Below are 23,544 nucleotides of genomic sequence, written 5' to 3'. Positions count from 1 at the left end.
CTCACACTGCTGTCAATCAGCCACACCATTGCTACCACATGTCTTATTCATTCATCTATGCATTTCTCCTTTCTTTTTGTTCCTTTAGTAAATATTTATTGAGCATCTATCATATGTCAGATTAGAGTAGAGAGGAATATAAAGTTCCTGTTTGTCAGGAGATTTGTTACAGGGAAACTGAAGAGCAATATTTAGAAAGGGAAATGAATGCAGAACATTGAAACAAAAATGTGTCTGTAGAAAATATTCGTTGATTCAACAAATATTTGCAGAGGACCTACTAGCATGAACACTGTTTAGTCACAGGGGATATAGAAGAGAACAAAACAAAGTCCTTAAGCAGCTTACATTTTAGTGAAGGGAGACAGAGTAAACAAACAAATATATACCATATCAGGTGATGAAAGAGGCTTTAAAAAATAAATGAGTAAAGCAAGGTAAGGGGAACTGAAGAGTGGTGGGAATGGGGAATTGCTATTCTATATTGGATGACCAAAGAAAGCCTCTTTGATAAGGGACCATGTGAGCAGAAACATATGGCAGTGCAGGGCAAACCGTGCTGTGGACAGGAAAAGTGTAAGCAGAGGGAAAAGCCAGAGCTAAGACCCTCAGCTGTGAGTGTGCTTAACAGATCGAAACTAAATGGTGATCTCTGGAATGCTGGCTCCCCAAAAATCTCACCAAAATATCAACCTGTTGATAAGACAAAGCTGAGTTTGTTCTAACCAAGGCAAGGGAGAGCACTACCTTGATGGAATCTCACTTCCTGTGAGTAGAGAAGCCAACCCAAAAATCTACTGGTTGAGGAATAGTAGAGTGAGCTACAGGGTTCCGTTATCATGGATACAAATTTCAGTCCACATGTTCAGATGAGCAGAAAATACAACTTTATTTTTTCAACACTCAATTTAATTTCTAGATAGATTCTACCAGCGGGTGGCAGAAACTTAGAACCCTGGTATCCTTTCCCCAAGGGTTCATTTCCATTCCAAGGAGCTGATAAAATGAGAAAGCATTAGTAGCTGGGGAAGTGTCGTTTGGTTCTCAGGCATCTTCATTCTAAATGGTCTGTGTGATTGGTCTCTGAAGCTCATGGGTGCATCCCTCTGGCTCCAGTTGCAAGGTCTTCCAAGGCCAGGCTTTTTCTCAGCTACTCCCACATCTTTATGAGCACACAAGAAACATTTGTCTGGCTTTGTCTTACCCTGAACATGGGGAAATCAAGGCTGTTCCACTCCCGTCTGTGTAGAAGCCTCATGCATCTATTCTCTTACTCTTGAGTTATGTTGGGCCTCAGGTCAGCCCCAAGGCTCACCACCTGCCCAGGCTTTCAAATCCCTCAAATTCATATGGGATTTACTACTCTACTGAGGGCTCCACCCCACCCACCCCACACCCACCCTGCAACTGGCCTTAGGAGGATGGCACAGAGCTTTTTCTCTAGAGGTTTCTTTCACTGAACTTCCTTACTTAGCCTCTGATACTCCTTTCCACCCCCTACTCCTTTGCGGTACAAAAATCTGCTCCTGACAGATTACGTATTCTCCCATATCCCTATTGCCATGTGTCTAGATCTCAGCTTTTCAATCTCAAAAGTCAAGAATTTGACACTGTTATTCTCACAACACTTTCCTGAAGCCACAGGTGCTGTTCAAGATCTAGGTGAGTGGGAGAAGGCCATGGGTAAAAAGGAAAGACTGGGAAGAGAGCAGTGTGAATTCTCCCACTACATTACATAGCATTCCCATTAAGGATGACAAGTACAGGAACAATGTAAATACTTGGAATTTATGTGTGTGTGTGTGTGTGTGTGTGTGTTTGTATGCATTTGTGTGTATACATATACATACATTTATATTATATATAGTACTGTAAAAAAAACTAGCAATCTAGACATAGTATTTATAGTCATTTAGCAAGAAATATATAGGTATTATTGATTTTATAATAATAAAAATGTAAATATTATTTTAGAATTTATATATACATTGTAACTACCCTATTGTGTGGTTGTGAGACCTAAATAAGACAAATTACCATGTCAGTTTTTAGTGTGTTCTAAGACAGGTAGGCTAAGGCAGATATAGATAACTTTTGAATGTGATGGATATGTTTATGGCATAGAATATGGTGATGGTTTCATGGATGTATACTTATCTCCCAAATCATTAAATTATATGTATTAAACATGTATAACTTTTGGTATGTCAGTCATACATCAAAATATTTTTTTAAAGAAAGACAGATGAGTGGATGGCTGGATGGATGGATGGATGGACAGATATGGAAATAGGTAGATAGGTAAAGATCTGAAAAGTTCTAAGACAGAGATACTGAGCAGCAGGAAGTGGGGACAGAGGATGTATGGAGTGGGGAGTTTTGAGAATACCAAGGCTGAGAATGTGTGCACATGTGACAGTAAACAGGCAGGAACACTGAGAGATGCCATCATAGGGATCATGAAAGTTGGTGTTTTAAAGTGTTATGGCTCTATAATGCTTTAGGAAACATGCCTCAGCTAAATGTTTCTTTGTCAAGTCAGAGATGGTTAAGTGTAGAAATATAACACTGCCCAAGAATAAAGGACTAACCAGGAAGACCTGTCCTGTTCTCTATAATTCTGGGGTTTCTCTTTGTCCTTGGAAACTGCTCACGAGGATCTTGACCTCAAATTCTTATCCCAGTGGTATTCCTGAGCCTAACCAGTACCTGACCCAAATCTTCTCCTGATTTCCACCATATCCTGCAGCTTTCCCCAACTCCAGTCCCTCTCCATCTCATATTTCAGAAGCTCAGGAAAAGGAGGGTGAGGTATAGCACTAAGTGTTAGCAAGGATCAGGGTGAGGTCAAAGGTGGGCTAAAGGAGTCAGGTGACAATGTCAAAATGTCCACAGCCAACTAACTGCAGGTAACAGATGCTGCAGGTCTCTTCAAGACCACCTACACCATGTGTTAATTTATTGTTAGCTGCCTGTGGCTGCCATTACAAATTGCCATAAACTGGGTGAGTTAGAATACCAAAAATTTATTCTTTGGAGTTCAGGAGCCCAGAAATTAGAAATCAGGGTATTGGCAGTGTTGATTCCTTCTGAAAGCTCCGAGGGAGAATCCATACTATGCTGCTTTGCTAGCTTCTGGTGGTTGCTGGCAATCCTTGGTGTTCCTTGGCTTGTAGACACGTCACTCCAATCTCTGCCTCCATCTTCATATTGCCTTTTTCTTTATGACCTCTTCTCTTCTTATAAGGACACTAGCCATTGGATTTAGGATCCATTCTAAATCCACCTTGAAATCTTAAGTACATCTGCAAATGCCCTATTTCCAAATAAAGTGACATTCTGAGGTTCAGGGTGAATATGAATTTGGGGGGAACAATCCGGCAGACACAATAATTACTGTTCCTCTATATTTACCCTTCTTTGGGATATTACTTACCCCCATACCTCTGCCTGCTCCTCTCCCATGTACTTAATTTCAATTTAGTTGGTGACTCTAATATTTAAAGCACCACAAATGGAAAATTTGCACCAAAGGTACCTTAAGTATATAAATGTAGCAAATAAAAGAAAAGCATAAGATGTGGCCTTAGAAAAACATTTTCTGGCCTTTGGAGTTTTAGGAAGAGATTTACATTGTAGTTTATCCATAAGGCATCCTTTCAGTGAACTAAGGCACTATGTGAGTAAACTCACCCTCCCAATTTGCTGAATTTGAATTTTTTGAATGAGTCCTGATCACATATTTCCCCATCCTTTGTATTTTGACTTCTCTTGATTTCAAGACAATGCGAATTGAAAGTTAGGTCATGTAGAAAGCAAGAACCCCCTCGTCCGTTTTTTAAGCTCTTTCAGAAATATGCTTTTGTGTGTTTCTGCCATGTTAAGCATTTCATATGTGCTGACCATGCTTCTGGTGAAGCCCCTTCCCTGGCTGTTTTTGTAAGCCAAATCACCTGTTGAATGTGTCAGAAGTTTACTAGCAAAAGAGTACAAGTAGGTAAAAATCTAAAAGAAATAAAAAAACTAATGCTTGATTCTCAAGATGCAGGTAGAGAGAGACAGATTTATGGGGTAGCAAAGTGCCTTGGTGAGCAGCATGTGAGCACCTGCCCTCCCTGTGGAAGAGACTTTCCCAACTTTGATGTTGAGATGAAAAGATGATGACAGAATCTGGAAGCATTTCAAAGGTTGAGAAAGCACATACTTTCAAAAAGTCTTTCCCCCTCCCAACCCTAGTAACTCAACAGTTTCGAAAGAAAGATTAAGAAACACTGCATAATTCTATAGCATTTTAATTGAACATTTTATTCTGTGACATCACAGAGCAGAAAACTAACAATTGCTTTCATGAAGAACAAACGTATTTTCACTTCATTTTTCCAGGGATTGTTAAAGTTAGATTCTTTGGAAACTGTTTCTGGTGAGCTCAATTGAAACATCTCAGCCTTATTACTGCTAATGGGTGTCACTTTGTGTTGAGAGGGCACTTTTTTCATGCTATTTAATTTTCCCAGGAACCTTCTTGATTAAATGTAATTCCTAGCTGAGACAAATTGAGGCTCATAGAAAATGGAAACCTTTTCCAAGTCTGCATGGTAGAGAAAAACATTGGAGCCGGTTTGCACACTCTAATCCCAATGTGTAATTTTCACCTTTCCAACCCTTAATGCATTGAGACAGAGGTCTAGATCTGAGCATACAATATATGAGCAATAATAAGAGTAGTAATAATCATAGTCATAATCGTGGCAATGAGCATGGGCTTTGGGGTTAGATGTATCTGGCAATAGGCTGGAGCAACAGAGAAACTGGGCTATGTGTTTCCAGTATCTAGCAGACTAAGCTCAGGCTTCTTGACTGGGTGGCTGGGTTCTAAAAGCAGCAAGAGTAAAGACAAATCCCAGTGCATACACACTTTTCAAGCCTTCTCTAGTATCATGTTTGCTAATGACTCATTTGATCAAAGCAAGTCATGTGAACAACCCTGGATTCAAGGGGTGGAAAAATAGAACTTCTACTTTCCTTGGAAGAAGTTGCAAAAATATCGCAGCCATTGTTGCAGATGATCACAAGGGCAACACTGAATCTAAATTATGACTTCTCTCTGTCTCTCTGCCTGTCTTCACCCCCTGTTCTATTTTGATCAATAATGTATAATAGAATTTGAGAATTATAAGTACATAAGATGATCACTTAACAGTATTAGTCTGTTAACAACCAATCCCTCCTCTCAAGAGTGTTCATGAAAATTTGCAAGGCTTGGGTGTCTTCTTTCTCCTGCTTTTGGTCCAGATATTCTTACATTTTCACTTAGAATTCTGTGTCATCCTCTGATTCCTTTCTACATTCTGTGTTGGTCCAGACTGGATTGGTCATGTCCTTTTATTTCAGATCTCAAGTATGACACTGCACAACTGCACACAAAGTTTAGACACTATGAAATCTGTATTTGTATTGCTTTAGTGATTTTTTTCCTGCCTGGTATTCTATAGGATCCCTACTTTCTGAACTATTTGGAGATCGGAATTCTTCTTGTGCTCCCTGGAATGTGAATATCTCCTAGAAATTGATATTTATGACAATGGTGAAAGTAATTTAATGGAATTCCCCAGTTATAGGCTAATTATTGCTTTAAATACTTTTCCCTTTCTTTTTCCCTGAGATCAGGAACACGACAGGGATGCCCACTGTCACCGCTGCTGTTCAATATAGTGCTGGAAGTTCTAGCATCAGCAATCAGACAACAAAAGGAAATCAAAGGCATCAAAATTGGCAAAGATGAAGTCAAGCTTTCGCTTTTTGCAGATGACATGATATTATACATGGAAAATCCGATAGACTCCACCAAAAGTCTGCTAGAACTGATACATGAATTCAGCAAAGTTGCAGGATACAAAATCAATGTGCAGAAATCAGTTGCATTCTTATACACTAACAATGAAGCAACAGAAAGACAAATGAAGAAACTGATCCCATTCACAATTGCACCAAGAAGCATAAAATACCTAGGAATAAATCTAACCAAAGATGTAAAAGATCTGTATGCTGAAAACTATAGAAAGCTTATGCAGGTAATTGAAGAAGATATAAAGAAATGGAAAGACATTCCCTGCTCATGGATTGGAAGAATAAATATTGTCAAAATGTCAATACTACCCAAAGCTATCTACACATTCAATGCAATCCCAATCAAAATTGCACCAGCATTCTTCTCGAAACTAGAACAAGCAATCCTAAAATTCATATGGAACCACAAAAGGCCCCGAATAGCCAAAGTAATTTTGAAGAAGAAGACCAAAGCAGGAGGCATCACAATCCCAGACTTTAGCCTCTACTACAAAGCTGTCATCATCAAGACAGCATGGTATTGGCATAAAAACAGACACATAGACCAATGGAATAGAATAGAAACCCCAGAACTAGACCCACAAACGTATGGCCAACTCATCTTTGACAAAGCAGGAAAGAACATCCAATGGAAAAAAGACAGTCTCTTTAACAAATGGTGCTGGGAGAACTGGACAGCAACATGCAGAAGGTTGAAACTAGACCACTTTCTCACACCATTCACAAAAATAAACTCAAAATGGATAAAGGACCTGAATGTGAGACAGAAAACCATCAAAACCTTAGAGGAGAAAGCAGGAAAAGACCTCTCTGACCTCAGCCGTAGCAATCTCTTACTCGGCACATCCCCAAAGGCAAGGGAATTAAAAGCAAAAGTGAATTACTGGGACCTTATGAAGATAAAAAGCTTCTGCACAGCAAAGGAAACAACCAACAAAACTAAAAGGCAACCAACGGAATGGGAAAAGATATTTGCAAATGACACATCGGACAAAGGGCTAGTATCCAAAATCTATAAAGAGCTCATCAAACTCCACACCCGAAAAACAAATAACCCAGTGAAGAAATGGGCAGAAAACATGAATAGACACTTCTCTAAAGAAGACATCCGGATGGCCAACAGGCACATGAAAAGATGTTCAACGTCGCTCCTTATCAGGGAAATACAAATCAAAACCACACTCAGATACCACCTCACGCCAGTCAGAGTGGCCAAAATGAAGAAATCAGGAGACTATAGATGCTGGAGAGGATGTGGAGAAACAGGAACCCTCTTGCACTGTTGGTGGGAATGCAAATTGGTGCAGCCGCTCTGGAAAGCAGTGTGGAGGTTCCTCAGAAAATTAAAAATAGACCTACCCTATGACCCAGCAATAGCACTGCTAGGAATTTATCCAAGGGATACAGGAGTACTGATGCATAGGGGCACCTGTACCCCAATGTTTATAGCGGCACTCTCAACAATAGCCAAATTATGGAAAGAGCCTAAATGTCCATCAACTGATGAATGGATAAAGAAATTGTGGTTTATATACACAATGGAATACTACGTGGCAATGAGAAAAAATGAAATATGGCCTTTTGTAGCAACGTGGATGGAACTGGAGAGTGTGATGCTAAGTGAAATAAGCCATACAGAGAAAGACAGATACCATATGGTTTCACTCTTATGTGGATCCTGAGAAACATAACAGAAACCCATGGGGGAGGGGAAGGAAAAAAAAAAAAAAGAGGTTAGAGTGGGAGAGAGCCAAAGCATTAGAGACTGTTAAAAACTGAGAACAAACTGAGGGTTGATGGGGGGTGGGAGGGAGGGCAGGGTGGGAGGGAGGGCAGGGTGGGTGATGGGTATTGAGGAGGGCACCTTTTGGGATGAGCACTGGGTGTTGTATGGAAACCAATTTGACAGTAAATTTCATATATTAAAAAATAAAAATAAATAAATAAATAAGAAAAAAAAAATAATAAAAAAAAAAATAAATACTTTTCCCTTTTAACACTTAATACTTCTTTTCTTCTTAATAAGGTGTTTTGCAGCTATATGGCATTTGGAATTAACAGCTCTCCATTTGTGGCCTTATCCATGGGTTTCACTGTTAAATATTTCATGCGGACTGCCATGTAGATTATACTGCCTAATAAGAGTATGTATCAAAATGGAACTTGGTGACTTTGAAAGTTTCAGAAAACCTTCCCTGCTCTGGCCCCTTTCCAACCTATCGCCTATCACTTACCCCCTTGTTTACTAAACTTCTGTCTCTCTTCATGGCCTTCACAGCCTTTGTTCCCTGTGACTGAAAGCTCTTGTCCCAACTCTTTGCACAACAGGTTTCTTATCTTTAAGGTCTCAGTTTAAATATCACCTGCTAGGAGAGATCTTTCTTTTTTCTTTTTGTTTTAGATAGCTTTATTGAGAAAAAATTACATTCCATAAAATTTGCCCATTTAAAGTGTACAATTAAATGGTTTTCGGTATATCTACACAGTTTTGCCACCATCACCATAATCTAATGTTAGAACATTTTTGTCACCTTGCAGTGCCTGAGTGGCTCAGTTCATGATCTCGCAGTTCGTGGGTTTGAGCCCCACATCGGGTTCTGTGCTGATGGCTCAGAGCCTGGAGCCTGCTTTGGATTCTGTGTCTCCCTCTGTCTCTGCCCTCCCTACCCCACCCCTTCTCGCACTCTGTCTCTCTCTCTGTCTCTCAAAAATGAATAAACGTTAAAAAAAATTTTTTTTAAGTACATTTTTGTTACCTTGAAAAGAAACCTTGTACAATTAGCATTCACTCACCATTCAACACTCTCACCTCTAACCCTAAGCAGCCTCTAATCTACCTTCTGCCTCTACACGTTTGTCTATTCTGAACATTTCACATAAATGCAATCCTATAATCTGTGGTATTTTGTGACTGGCTTTTTTCACTTAGCATTAGGCTTTCAAGTTTCATCCATGTTGTAGCATGTATCACTACTTCATTTCTTTTTATGGCCACATAATATTCCATTATATGGATATACCACCTTTCATTTCTCCATTCCTGAGTTGGCGAATATTTGTGTTGTTTCCATTTGGGGGCTACTATGAATAATGCTACTGTGAACATTCACAAACAAGTTTTTGTGTGGTTATACAGTAACTCAATTTAAAAATTTTTAAGGAACTTCCAGACTGTTTTCCAAAAGATGCCTCTTCTGACCATTTATTTTAAGAAGGCTTATCCTTTTCGTTATTCTAGTGATGACTTTATTGCTTATTACCACTAATTATAATATGAAATTAAATGTTCATTTACTGTGTCTGTGTAACTAGAATGTGAGCTCCATGATGGGAGACACCACTTATATCTCGTTCACTGCTTTATCCCCAAATACTTAGTATGTGCCTAGTACATACTGAGTGCTTAATAAAATGTTTGTTGAATGATTGAACAGTGAATTAACAAGACTCCAGGAAATATTTGTGTCAGGCTATTGGGAATAGGTGGTGGGGGGAGGCTAGATCAGCTGGGATTCTAAGACAGACAGCCATAAAAAATATAATCAAAAAATTTGTAGCAGTTATATATACTCAATATATATGTATATTGCTTTACTATAGCAAATAACAGAAAGTTCCATTTCAAATTATAGAGAAGATGGGCTCTAGATGCAGTATAATTTGTGACTTAGTGATGTCATGTAAGATCCAGATTCTTTTCATCTTTCTACTCAGCTATCCTTGGCATCCTTTCTTCTGAGGTGGTTCCCCTGGTGGCTACCAGTGACACTGGCTATGTGCTCCTTTTTTTTTTTTTTTCTTTTTTTTTTTCTTTTTTATTTTTTAATATATGAAATTTACTGTCAAATTGGTTTCCATACAACACCCAGTGCTCATCCCAAAAGGTGCCCTCCTCAATACCCATCACCCACCCTGCCCTCCCTCCCACCCCCCATCAACCCTCAGTTTGTTCTCAGTTTTTAACAGTCTCTAATGCTTTGGCTCTCTCCCACTCTAACCTCTTTTTTTTTTTTTTTTTTTTTCCTTCCCCTCCCCCATGGGTTTCTGTTATGTTTCTCAGGATCCACATAAGAGTGAAACCATATGGTATCTGTCTTTCTCTGTATGGCTTATTTCACTTAGCATCACACTCTCCAGTTCCATCCACGTTGCTACAAAAGGCCATATTTCATTTTTTCTCATTGCCACGTAGTATTCCATTGTGTATATAAACCACAATTTCTTTATCCATTCATCAGTTGATGGACATTTAGGCTCTTTCCATAATTTGGCTATTGTTGAGAGTGCCGCTATAAACATTGGGGTACAGGTGCCCCTATGCATCAGTACTCCTGTATCCCTTGGATAAATTCCTAGCAGTGCTATTGCTGGGTCATAGGGTAGGTCTATTTTTAATTTTCTGAGGAACCTCCACACTGCTTTCCAGAGCGGCTGCACCAATTTGCATTCCCACCAACAGTGCAAGAGGGTTCCTGTTTCTCCACATCCTCTCCAGCATCTATAGTCTCCTGATTTCTTCATTTTGGCCACTCTGACTGGCGTGAGGTGGTATCTGAGTGTGGTTTTGATTTGTATTTCCCTGATAAGGAGCGACGTTGAACATCTTTTCATGTGCCTGTTGGCCATCCAGATGTCTTCTTTAGAGAAGTGTCTATTCATGTTTTCTGCCCATTTCTTCACTGGGTTATTTGTTTTTCGGGTGTGGAGTTTGATGAGCTCTTTATAGATTTTGGATACTAGCCCTTTGTCCGATGTGTCATTTGCAAATATCTTTTCCCATTCCGTTGGTTGCCTTTTAGTTTTGTTGGTTGTTTCCTTTGCTGTGCAGAAGCTTTTTATCTTCATAAGGTCCCAGTAATTCACTTTTGCTTTTAATTCCCTTGCCTTTGGGGATGTGCCGAGTAAGAGATTGCTACGGTTGAGGTCAGAGAGGTCTTTTCCTGCTTTCTCCTCTAAGGTTTTGATGCTTTCCTGTCTCACATTCAGGTCCTTTATCCATTTTGAGTTTATTTTTGTGAATGGTGTGAGAAAGTGGTCTAGTTTCAACCTTCTGCATGTTGCTGTCCAGTTCTCCCAGCACCATTTGTTAAAGAGACTGTCTTTTTTCCATTGGATGTTCTTTCCTGCTTTGTCAAAGATGAGTTGGCCATACGTTTGTGGGTCTAGTTCTGGGGTTTCTATTCTATTCCATTGGTCTATGTGTCTGTTTTTATGCCAATACCATGCTGTCTTGATGATGACAGCTTTGTAGTAGAGGCTAAAGTCTGGGATTGTGATGCCTCCTGCTTTGGTCTTCTTCTTCAAAATTACTTTGGCTATTCGGGGCCTTTTGTGGTTCCATATGAATTTTAGGATTGCCTGTTCTAGTTTCGAGAAGAATGCTGGTGCAATTTTTATTGGGATTGCATTGAATGCGTACATAGCTTTGGGTAGTATTGACATTTTGACAATATTTATTCTTCCAATCCATGAGCAGGGAATGTCTTTCCATTTCTTTATATCTTCTTCAATAACCTTCATAAGCTTTCTATGGTTTTCAGCATACAGATCTTTTACATCTTTGGTTAGATTTATTCCTAGGTATTTTATGCTTCTTGGTGCAATTGTGAATGGGATCAGTTTCTTCATTTGTCTTTCTGTTGCTTCATTGTTAGTGTATAAGAATGCAACTGATTTCTGCACGTTGATTTTGTATCCTGCAACTTTGCTGAATTCATGTATCAGTTCTAGCAGACTTTTGGTGGAGTCTATCGGATTTTCCATGTATAATATCATGTCATCTGCAAAAAGCGAAAGCTTGACTTCATCTTTGCCAATTTTGATGCCTTTGATTTCCTTTTGTTGTCTGATTGCTGATGCTAGAACTTCCAGCACTATATTAAACAGCAGCGGTGACAGTGGGCATCCCTGTCGTGTTCCTGATCTCAGGGAAAAAGCTCTCAGTTTTTCCCCGTTGAGGATGATGTTAGCTGTGGGCTTTTCATAAATGGCCTTTATGATCTTTAAGTATGTTCCTTCTATCCCGACTTTCTCAAGGGTTTTTATTAAGAAAGGGTGCTGGATTTTGTCAAAGGCCTTTTCTGCATCGATTGACAGGATCATATGGTTCTTCTCTTTTTTTTTGTTAATGTGATGTATCACGTTGATCGATTTGCGAATGTTGAACCAGCCCTGCATCCCAGGAATGAATCCCACTTGATCATGGTGAATAATTCTTTTTATATGCTGTTGAATTCGATTTGCTAGTATCTTATTAAGAATTTTTGCATCCATATTCATCAGGGATATTGGCCTGTAGTTCTCTTTTTTTACTGGGTCTCTGTCTGGTTTAGGAATCAAAGTAATACTGGCTTCATAGAATGAGTCTGGAAGTTTTCCTTCCCTTTCTATTTCTTGGAATAGCTTGAGAAGGATAGGTATTATCTCTGCTTTAAACGTCTGGTAGAACTCCCCTGGGAAGCCATCTGGTCCTGGACTCTTATTTGTTGGGAGATTTTTGATAACCGATTCAATTTCTTCGCTGGTTATGGGTCTGTTCAAGCTTTCTATTTCCTCCTGATTGAGTTTTGGAAGAGTGTGGGTGTTTAGAAATTTGTCCATTTCTTCCAGGTTGTCCAATTTGCTGGCATATAATTTTTCATAGTATTCCCTGATAATTGTTTGTATCTCTGAGGGATTGGTTGTAATCATTCCATTTTCATTCATGATTTTATCTATTTGGGTCATCTCCCTTTTCTTTTTGAGAAGCCTGGCTAGAGGTTTGTCAATTTTGTTTATTTTTTCAAAAAACCAACTCTTGGTTTCGTTGATCTGCTCTACAGTTTTTTTAGATTCTATATTGTTTATTTCTGCTCTGATCTTTATTATTTCTCTTCTTCTGCTGGGTTTAGGCTGCCTTTGCTGTTCTGCTTCTATTTCCTTTAGGTGTGCTGTTAGATTTTGTATTTGGGATTTTTCTTGTTTCTTGAGATAGGCCTGGATTGCAATGTATTTTCCTCTCAGGACTGCCTTCGCTGCATCCCAAAGCGTTTGGATTGTTGTATTTTCATTTTCGTTTGTTTCCATATATGTTTTAATTTCTTCTCTAATTGCCTGGTTGACCCACTCATTCGTTAGTAGGGTGTTCTTTAACCTCCATGCTTTTGGAGGTTTTCCAGACTTTTTCCTGTGGTTGATTTCAAGCTTCATAGCATTGTGGTCTGAAAGTATGCATGGTATAATTTCAATTCTTGTAAACTTATGAAGGGCTGTTTTGTGACCCAGTATATGATCTATCTTGGAGAATGTTCCATGTGCACTCGAGAAGAAAGTATATTCTGTTGCTTTGGGATGCAGAGTTCTAAATATATCTGTCAAGTCCATCTGATCCAATGTATCATTCAGGGCCCTTGTTTCTTTATTGACTGTGTGTCTAGATGATCTATCCATTTCTGTAAGTGGAGTGTTAAAGTCCCCTGCAATGACCACATTCTTATCAATAAGGTTGCTTATGTTTATGAGTAATTGTTTTATATATCTGGGGGCTCGGGTATTTGGCACATAGACATTTATAATAGTTAGCTCTTCCTGGTGGATAGACCCTGTGATTATTATATAATGCCCTTCTTCATCTCTTGTTACAGCCTTTAATTTAAAGTCTAGTTTGTCTGATATAAGTATGGCTACTCCAGCTTTCTTTTGGCTTCCAGGAGCATGATAAATAGTTCTCCATCCCCTCACTCTCAATCTAAAGGTGTCCTCAGATCTAAAATGAGTCTCTTGTAGACAGCAAATAGATGGGTCTTGTTTTTTTTATCCATTCTGATACCCTATGTCTTTTGGTTGGCGCATTTAATCCATTTACATTCAGTGTTATTATAGAAAGATATGGGTTTAGAGTCATTGTGATGTCTGTATGTTTTATGCTTGTAGTGATGTCTCTGGTACTTTGTCTCACAGGATCCCCCTTAGGATCTCTTGTAGGGCTGGTTTCGTGGTGACAAATTCCTTCAGTTTTTGTTTGTTTGGGAAGACCTTTATCTCTCCTTCTATTCTAAATGACAGACTTGCTGGATAAAGGATTCTTGGCTGCATATTTTTTCTGTTTAGCACACTGTAGATATCGTGCCAAGCCTTTCTGGCCTGCCAAGTTTCAAAGGAGAGATCAGTCACGAGTCTTATAGGTCTCCCTTTATATGTGAGGGCACGTTTATCCCTTGCTGCTTTCAGAATTTTCTCTTTATCCTTGTATTTTGCCAGTTTCACTATGATATGTCGTGCAGAAGATCGATTCAAGTTACGTCTGAAGGGAGTTCTCTGTGCCTCTTGGATTTCAATGCCTTTTTCCTTCCCCAGTTCAGGGAAGTTCTCAGCTATAATTTGTTCAAGTACCCCTTCAGCACCCTTCCCTCTCTCTTCCTCCTCTGGGATACCAATTATGCGTATATTATTTTTTTTTAGTGTATCACTTAGTTCTCTAATTTTCCCCTCATACTCCTGGATTTTTTTATCTCTCTTTCTTTCAGCTTCCTCTTTCTCCATAACTTTATCTTCTAGTTCACCTATTCTCTCCTCTGCCTCTTCAAGCCGAGCCATCGTGGATTCCATTTTGTTTTGCAATTCGTTTAAAGCGTTTTTCAACTCCTCGTGACTGTTCCTTAGTCCCTCGATCTTTGTGGCAAGAGATTCTCTGCTGTCCTGTATACTGTTTTCAAGCCCAGCGATTAATTTTATGACTATTATTCTAAATTCACTTTCTGTTATATTATTTAAATCCTTTTTGATCAGTTCATTAGCTGTTGTTATTTCCTGGAGATTCTTCTGAGGGGAATTCTTCCGTTTGGTCATTTTGGAGAGTCCCTGGCGTGGTGAGGACCTGCAGTGCACTTCCCCTATGCTGTGGTGTATAACTGGAGTTAGTGGGCGGGGCCGCAGTCCGACCCGATGTCTGCCCCCAGCCCACTGCTGGGGCCACAGTCAGACTGGTGTGTGCCTTCTCTTCCCCTCTCCTAGGGGCGGGATTCACTGTGGGGTGGCGTGTCCCGTCTGGGCTACTTGCACACTGCCAGGCTTGTGTTGCTGGGGATCTGGCGTATTAGCTGGGGTGGGTAGGCAAGGTGCACGGGGGCTGGAGGGGCAGGCTTAGCTCGCTTCTCCTTAGGTGATCCACTTCAGGAGGAGCCCTGTGGCAGCGGGAGGGAGTCAGATCCGCTGCCGGAGGTTTGGCTCCGCAGAGGCACAGAGTTGGGTGTTTGCGCGGAGCGAGCAAGTTCTCTGGTAGGAACTGGTTCCCTTTGGGATTTTGGCTGGGGGATGGGCGGGGGAGATGGCGCTGGCGCCTTTGTTCCCCGCCAAGCTGAGCTCTGCCGTCCGGGGGCTCAGCAGCTCTCCCTCCCTTTGTCCTCCAGCCTTCCCGCTTTCCGAGCAGAGCTGTTAACTTATGACCTCCCAGACGCTAAGTCGCGCTTGCTGTCGGAACACAGTCTGTCCGGCCCCTCCGCTTTTGCCAGCCAGACTCGGGGGCTCTGCTTGGCCGGCGAGCCGCCCCTCCGCCCCGGCTCCCTCCCGCCAGTCCGTGGAGCGCGCACCGCCTCGCCGCCCTTCCTACCCTCTTCCGTGGGCCTCTGGTCTGCGCTTGACTCCGGAGACTCCCTTCTGCTAATCCTCTGGCGGTTTTCTGGGTTCTTTAGGCAGGTGTAGGTGGAATCTAAGTGATCGGCAGGACGCGCTGTGAGCCCCGCGTCCTCCTACGCCGCCATCTTCCGGAACCTCTCGACTATGTGCTCCTTTTTATGTCTAGCAGGAAAAATTTTAAAACTCTTTTTCTCATGGATCAAGTATATGTCCTTCCTTTGAGTCTCTTCAGACCAACAGGCCTACCCCTGAATTAAAAACACCTGTCAAAGGAATGCCATGCAACTATGGGCTTAGATTCTGACCTAGACCATGGCTAACATAATAACATTATGCTCATTATTGAAAAAACAACTTAAAACCCATGTTTCCCTAAAGTTGGATCAGTCTTTTCATTCTTATATATACTCTTACACAAGGATACTGGTTGATTCTCCTCTAAGTTTGAAGATTTAAATCATAACTACCTAATATTTAGTGAGTGCTTACTAAGCGTCAGGTCCATTTGCATTTTATTCTTTCTCTAACTGCTCTCTTGCTGCTTTCTAGATTTTGTTTGTCATTGGCTTTTATCAGTTTGACTGTAATGTGTGTAGGTGTGGATCTCCTTGAGCTTTGAAATGCTGAGCTTCTTGGATGTATACATTAATGTTTTCCAAAAAACTTGGGAAGTTTAGGCCATTATTTCTTTAAAAATTTGTTTTCTGCCCACTTCTCTCTTCCTGGTACTCCTGTTTAATGTATGTTGATGTTTTTAATGGGATCCCATGGGACTCTGAAATTCTGTTTCTCTTCACTCTTTTTCCTTTCTGTTCTGCAGACTGGATAATCCCTACTGAGTTATCTTCAAGTTCACTGATTTTTATGCCAACTCAGAGAGGTTTTTGAGCCAGTCTAGTGAAGTTTTCATTTCCATTATTATATTTTTTAATTCCAGAATATCCACTTAGATTTTTTAAATTCCATGGGGCGCCTGGGTGGCTCAGTCAGTTAAGCGTCCGACTTCGGCTCAGGTCACAATCTCACGGGCCGTGAGTTCAAGCCCCGTGTCGGGCTCTGTGCTGACAGCTCAGAGCCTGGAGCCTGCTTCAGATTCTGTGTCTCCCTCTCTCTCTGACCCTCCCCCATTCATGCTCTGTCTCTCTCTGTCTCATAAATAAACATGAAAAAAAAATTTTTTTAATAAAATTTCTTTTTGTTGATATTCCCTACCTGATGACTCATTATAATTGTATTTTTGTTTAATCGAAACACCATTCCCTTTATTTTTTTTTTAATTAATTTATTTACATTGAAAGAGAGGAAGAGAGTGAGTGGGACAGGGGCAGAGATTGAGGGAAAGAGAGAGAATCCAAAGCAGGCTCCGCACTGTCATCATGGAGCCCAATGCAGGGCTCAAACCCACAGTGAGATCATAACCTGAGCTGAAGTTGGACACTGAACCGATTTAACCACCCAGGCGCACCCTCCTTTAGTTTTGTGGGGTTTTTTAACATATTCATATTAGCTGTTTTAAAGGTTTTGTCTGGTCCAACATCTGCACCCGTTAAAGATAGCTTCTATTTCCTGATTTTCTTCCTATGTGTCACATTTTCCTGTTTCTTTGCATGTCTTATAATTTTTTACTGAAACTAGATATTCTAGGTAATATATTGTAACAACTCTGGATTCTGATCCCCTTCCCCTTCCAGAAGTATATCTTGTCTAATTTTGTCTCTCACAAATCACTCTATTAGGTGATATAATATATAACTCACCCAGACAAAAATAGCCCCCTTTAAGACATAATTCCCTTATGGGAACTAGTTTTTCCTAGTATTGGCATCTGAATATGACCCTTAGTCTGATAGGGTCAACCTCATTTAGGTATCAATATATAATAACACTTGGGACAGTGTGGAGATAAAAAAGAATTGGTTGAGAAGGTGTAAGCTTATAGTCTATGGTGATAAACTCCAAATAAACCCCTATAATATATGGATATAAAAAGAACGCAAAGAATGTTCAGAGGCATGTGAGATCAGTGTTTGGTTTTACATAACTAAGAAGGTGAAAACATCTAACTGGCAGGACTAGGGCTGAGTTCACTACAGGCTGGACCCTATTGCACCAGACTCTAGAGTATTAGGTTCTCCTGAAATGCCTGTTTTTTGCATCAGTGTTCTTATAACTGAGTCAAAGTCTTTGCTTAAGTACTATTTATTAATGTTAAATCCTTATTAATTGACTCCTGTGTGAAACTTCACTTTCCTCCAACAAACTGCAAATACTGGCTCTCGCTAAAGGTTGTTGAAGCTTTCTGCAGCTCTAACCAGAGAATTTACTATTTACAGCTTCCCAATGAGAAAGCTCACTATGAGGTAGGAGTGAGAGTATATTATTTGTGTATAAAAGCAATTCATGCACATGAAAAAAATTTTTTGCCAAGTAAAATTAAAATTGTATTGCATGGAAATTAAAATTTTCTCTTCCTCTGAATCTCAAATCCCTTCTGTCAGTGTATCCACAGAAAAGAGCATTTGTCTATTGTACAAAATACATCCACACACACATCCATACACATGTTTGCTTAGTTTTCTCTTTTACTTTTTATGACAGGCATTTTAAATTCCTAGTGAAAAAAAAGCATTTCTTGTCCTGAAGTCTGAGCTAAAATTAGAGTCCCCATTTGTGAGCCCCTATGATAATTCCATTGCAACACCCTTAACACATTTTCAAAAAGAGAACTCAACTGACAAATAACTGATAACTAATAAATAAAATGTAGTCTATCCATAAAACAACTTGAATGCATTATTCATAATAGCCAAAAGTAGAAACAACCCCAATGTCCTTCAATTGATGAATGGATAAACAAAATGTGGTATATCTGTACAATGGAATATTATTCAGTCATAAAAAGGAATGAAGTACTGATACATTCTACAGCATGAATGAACCTTGAAAACATTATGCTAAATGAAAGAAATCAGTCTCAAAGACCACATATTGTATGATTCCATTTGTATGAAATGTCCAGAATAGGCAAATCTATAGAGACAGAAAGTAGATTAGTGGTTGCCAGGGGAACTAGGGGAGGAAAGAATGGGGAGTTACTGCTAATGGATGGGCATGTGGGTTTTTTTGAGGGGGATGGAAATGTTGTAAAATTGGCTGAGGTGATAGCTGGGCAATTCTGCAAATATACTAGAAATCATTGGATTGTACATTTAAAATTTTTTTAATTTAAGTTTATTTATTTATTTTTGAAAGAGAGAGAGAGAGAGTGAGCAGGAGAGTGGGGAGGAGCAGAGAGAGGGAGAGTGAGAATCCCAAGCAGGCTCCCATGAACTGTGAGATCATGATCTGAGCCAAAACCAAGAGTCATAAACCACCCAGGTGCCCCTGAACTGTACATTTTAAATAGTGACTAGTATGATGTGAATTATATTTTGATAAAGCTGTTATATATAAAAGAAAGAACTCAAAATATTAGTATATAAGTTGCTGTCCTATATTGCATCATTAAAGTATATGTCATTATTTCCCTTTTACCTACAACAAAACTGGACCTAAATGTGGTGTTTACTGTTTGCAAAAATTTTATGAAATATTTAAAAAATTCCCCTTGTCACTTAAATAATATTAAATTTAAAATAGAAGCTATAAAGGGGCGCCTGGGTGGCTCAGTTGATTAAGCATCCAACTTCGGTTCAGGTCATGATCTCACTGTTCATCTGAGCCCCACGTTGGGCTCTGTGCTGACAGCTCAGAGCCTGGAGCCTGCTTCGGATTCTGTGTGTGTCTCTCTCTCTGCCCCTCCCTGCTCACACTCTGTCTCTATCTCTCTCTCAAAAATAAATAAACATTTAAAAATAAATAAAATAAAAAGCTATAAATAAAATATAATAGTGGTTGATACAAAAATTGGGCCAAATAGTTTTTGAGATCTCCTTTAGGACTAATTTACAGGTAATTTTACAGGATTATAAATCAACAAAGTTAAAATTGAAATGAAAATACATCCCAAATCTTTACTTTCTGGGTAGAAGCCAGAATATTTAGTGCCCTGATCAAACTTTAATATTGCTCAAGAGTTAGGCGTACACTGGGAAATTGCCCCCTTGATTATTTTTTAAATTTATTTATCTCTTTTAAGAGAAAGAGAGAGAGAGAAGGAGAGAGGGAGTCCCAAGCAGTTCGGCACTCATAGCATGGAGCTGGACTCGGGTCTTGAACTTGAATTCACAAACCATGAGATCATGACCTGAGCCAAAATCAAAAGTCAGATGCTTAACCAACTGAGCCATCTAGGTTCCCCCCCACCAACTTCAATTATTTGTTACATAAAATTAAATGTCTAAGATGAGAATTATATTCATAAAACAGGAGGTGATTTCCCTCCACTTGCAGCTCTGGAGTGGTTGCTTCCTCATCCTCTTCCTGTCTTCTTTGCTAACAGTAACTAAGCAAAAGAATACAACACCATCTGCTGATGATATTTTGGGAACTTCACAGAAGCCCAAAACACTAAGCCTCATGGCTGAATCCTGCCCCTGTTCAATTTCATCCTGGGCACCAGAAACCATTCCTTGGAAGAGGATACAGAACTGAAGCCTCTGAAAGAGAAAAGGCAAAAACAAAACAAAACAAAAAGCTGTCTTCAAAGGGATTTCATTATTTAATCATTAACGATCTTTTTTTTTTTTAAAGTTTATTTATTTTTGGGAGAGAGTGGGGGAGAGACAGAGAGAGAGGGGAACAGAGGATCCTAAGCAGGCTCTGCACTGACAGCAGAGAGCCTGATGCGGGACTTGAACTTATGAATCATGAGATCATGACTTGAGCTGAAGTCCAACACTTAACTGACTGAGCCACCCAGGTGCCCCCATTAACAGTCTTTTAAACTAATCCTCCTTTTGTGCACCTGTCATCCCACCAAAGGGCTCAGCAGCCCATTCTAGCAGGAAGATGAATGAAAGGGGATGTAGGCTGGGACCCTTGTTGCCAGGATCCAGTGTGTAGGGAAACGCCAAGCCTGTGGGAAGAGAGCTCCTACTGTAGTGCATGGGTAGGCCTTTAGGGTCTTCCTTGGGGCCCCTCCAAGGAGTGAGAAGAGCTGAAGGCTGGACTTCCCAGGGGAGTGAAAGGGTAGGCTGTTCAGGAAAGGAATGCACTCCAGGTGTCCAAGGTGTGAAAGTTCTATTTCTATTTTTTCACTGGGTTGGTGGCTTTGTTCCTCCTACCCATCTGTAGGACTACAGGCTTCTCGATTAAGTCAAAAGCACCTCTTTTATACTGTGAACTATTCTTATTCTTTTATAGATAGTGACCACCCCCCCCCCCCCATTGAAATTTACATTAGGCTGCAGGTATTCTATTAACCAACCTCCATCAGCCTCTGTTTCCTCATCTGGGAAATGGGACCCATAATACTTAAAGATGGAATTGTGAGGACTTAATAATAATAAAAGCCAACACTTCCAGAGAACTTACAAGGTGCCTGACTCTGTCAAAGTGCTTTACATAATTAATTCATTTAGTCCTTACAACAGCTCTGTGACGTAGAGGCTATTGTTATCGCTATTTTTAAGACAAGGAAACTAAGCCACAGAAAGATTAACAAATATGTCCAAGTTCACACAATTAGGAAATGGAAGAACCAGGTTCAATATCATTAACCATCTGGCTCTACAATGTTTGTAACCATTAAGTAACACTGCCTACTAAAAGCAGATATTTAAGGCTTGGCACATTGTAGGCTCCCAGTAAATATTATCTCTCAAAATAATGAATGTCACAAGACTGAAAATAAAGAGAGCACCTCAGTCTGGGCATCCCTCAATGTTTAACCATGCCTAAATAGTGTCTTGCATCCAATAATTACCCAAAATGTATTTGTTAAATTGAATCCATTTTGTCAGGGCAGTTATGATTTTTTGTTGTTGTTTAGTTAATTTACTTTTGAGAGGGGCTGGGGAGGGGCAGAAAGAGGAGAGAGCAAGAGCGAGAGTGAGAGCGAGAGTGAGAGAGACAGAGAGAGAATCCCAAGCAGACTCCGCACAGGGAAGTTCTGAGTTTAAGTCCCTTCTCTGTGCCAGGTGCTATGCTGAGAAAAGAGAAGATACAAAGATAATCGAGATATGAACACGTAGTGTGATGCTACTGATCCAGAAAAGCTATAAAATGCTAGACTGCATTAATAGACATAAAGTATAGGGAAGATAAAATTGACACCTCCTTGTTCTTCATCGCCCAAATCCCATCCTTCCAAATCTGTATGTTTCATAAATCTACACACATGTATCTCCCATCTCTCTCATCCCTGCTCCAGTCCAAGCTGCCATCTTCTCTCTGACCTCTTAACTGGTCGCTAGCACTTACTTTGGTTCCTTAGCAATCTGTTTGATCCTGTCACCTCTTTGCTCTATTATTAAACCCTTCTATGACTTTTTGCTCCTAAGATAACCTTCATGGTATAGTGTAGGAAGCCCTGCACGTCTGGCCTCTTCCTGCCAATTACTCTACTCTCATCTATGCCACTCCAGACTCTAACTACACTGGCTTTCTTTCAGTCCCTTGAATGCATTATGCCCACCACCTTCCTCATGGCCTTTTGTATGTATTGTTGCAACCATTTAGAACACATTTCTGGGCAAATGTCCACCCCTGATCCAATGAGCCACAGCCCAGGCAGCGGTACCACATGATACAATAATCATGGCCAGCAGAGTCATCTATATGACTGTATAGATGGGAGGTGCTGAAACAAGAGGAGGTGTGTCTCAGAAAGGGGAATCCATCAGATTCTGACACCAGCCTTCCCTTTAAGAATATTCAAGCAGATATATACCAACCTTCCCTTTAAGAATATTCAAGCAAAGGCAAGGTGACCGTGTTCCAAGAATATGATGGGAAGGAGTACTTAATATGACCCGGTGACTTCTGTCGCCTCAGCCAAATCAATGAGTCCATGAATTTTTCTTCTTCTAAATAAGTCATATTTCCGTCTTTTTTGTAGCCTAATAATATCAATGATGTTTAATCAGGATGGTGGCATGGTGATCGGCAAAAAAGGAAACATTATAAGGGAATGGATGTGGCCTTCAAAGGGAAAACTTGATGATCCAGTTGAAATTTGGGTATTTACAATTTTTTATTCTTATGTCTATTTCTTATGCCATACCAATAATTGACTTTGAGTTTTTAAAATATACTGTTAGGGAAAAAGAGGATTGGGAAGACTGAATTATTCAGTTTGGCTGTGTACACTAGCCAATTAATCTGATAAATCTTTATTTCAGTTTTTTACTTCACTTGGTTCTTTCTTGATGGGCTTGTCTTTGCTAAGCAGCAGTTACTTTAAACAGTAATTTTTAAAAATTATTAGAAAAGCATTTTGTTTATCATAGAAAATATTTTAGAAATAGGAAAGCATATAATGTTCAGAGTAAAAGTCTCCTCCTCAGTCTCACTTCGCACAATTACCTTTGTCAATAGCTTAATGTGCATTTCTGTCAGATCAAGGATCAGAAATTCAGAGAATGTAAGAGTGAGCCTACCAATGGGAACTTCAGTGAACTGGAAAGTATGTCTCCCCTAAAGGAGACAGCCTTTGCTCAGGGCAGAAGACTGTTGCCACATGGGAGTGTGGGCCTCGGCCTGCTGTATTTTATGATTTTTTTTTAAAGCCATGAATTCAGATTTTTTTTGATGAAATATCCTGATATTTCAAATTTGCAATTAATTCAAACTCTGACAGGACTAAACCAAATACTCGTAAGCTGCCAGGCTGTAACCTCTGTGCTAGACTTCACTGATTCACAGGTAGTTACTTTATGTGTATGTGCGTGTGATCACGGGCTATATTTTGTGTCCAGGGCCACTGCATAGGGCTGTGCAGGTGCACTTGTACAGTCAGCCCCAGAGGTACCAATTATAAAGAGCTGTGCTGTCCCTATATGGCAGCCACTAGACGTCTACCCTGTGGTTATGGAACCCTCGAATGACACTGTAGGCATAAAATACACACCAGATTTCAAAAATTTAGTACAAAAAATGAAAATATAAAATATCTTATTGATGTTTATATTATTTATATTGTTT

At 39.9% G+C, this 23,544-nt stretch overlaps 1 protein-coding gene across 3 annotated transcripts in view; it reads left to right on the top strand.

Annotated features, from left to right (window-relative positions):
• Positions 1-23,544, top strand: part of LOC122224943 (uncharacterized protein C3orf20 homolog) — a 191,042-nt gene that overhangs the window by 43,640 nt on the left and 123,858 nt on the right. For all 3 annotated transcript variants that reach the window (XM_042947397.1, XM_042947396.1, XM_042947395.1), the window contains one exon: positions 22,460-22,580. In XM_042947397.1, coding sequence (XP_042803331.1) covers positions 22,460-22,580 — 121 coding nt within the window. The remainder of the gene's footprint in view (positions 1-22,459; positions 22,581-23,544) is intronic.

Source organism: Panthera leo, chromosome B4 (assembly GCF_018350215.1).
Source record: "Panthera leo isolate Ple1 chromosome B4, P.leo_Ple1_pat1.1, whole genome shotgun sequence".
Classification (NCBI taxonomy): Eukaryota; Metazoa; Chordata; class Mammalia; order Carnivora; family Felidae; genus Panthera; species Panthera leo.
Note: the sequence above shows the minus strand (reverse complement) of the source record. Positions and strands in the feature narration are given on the sequence as shown.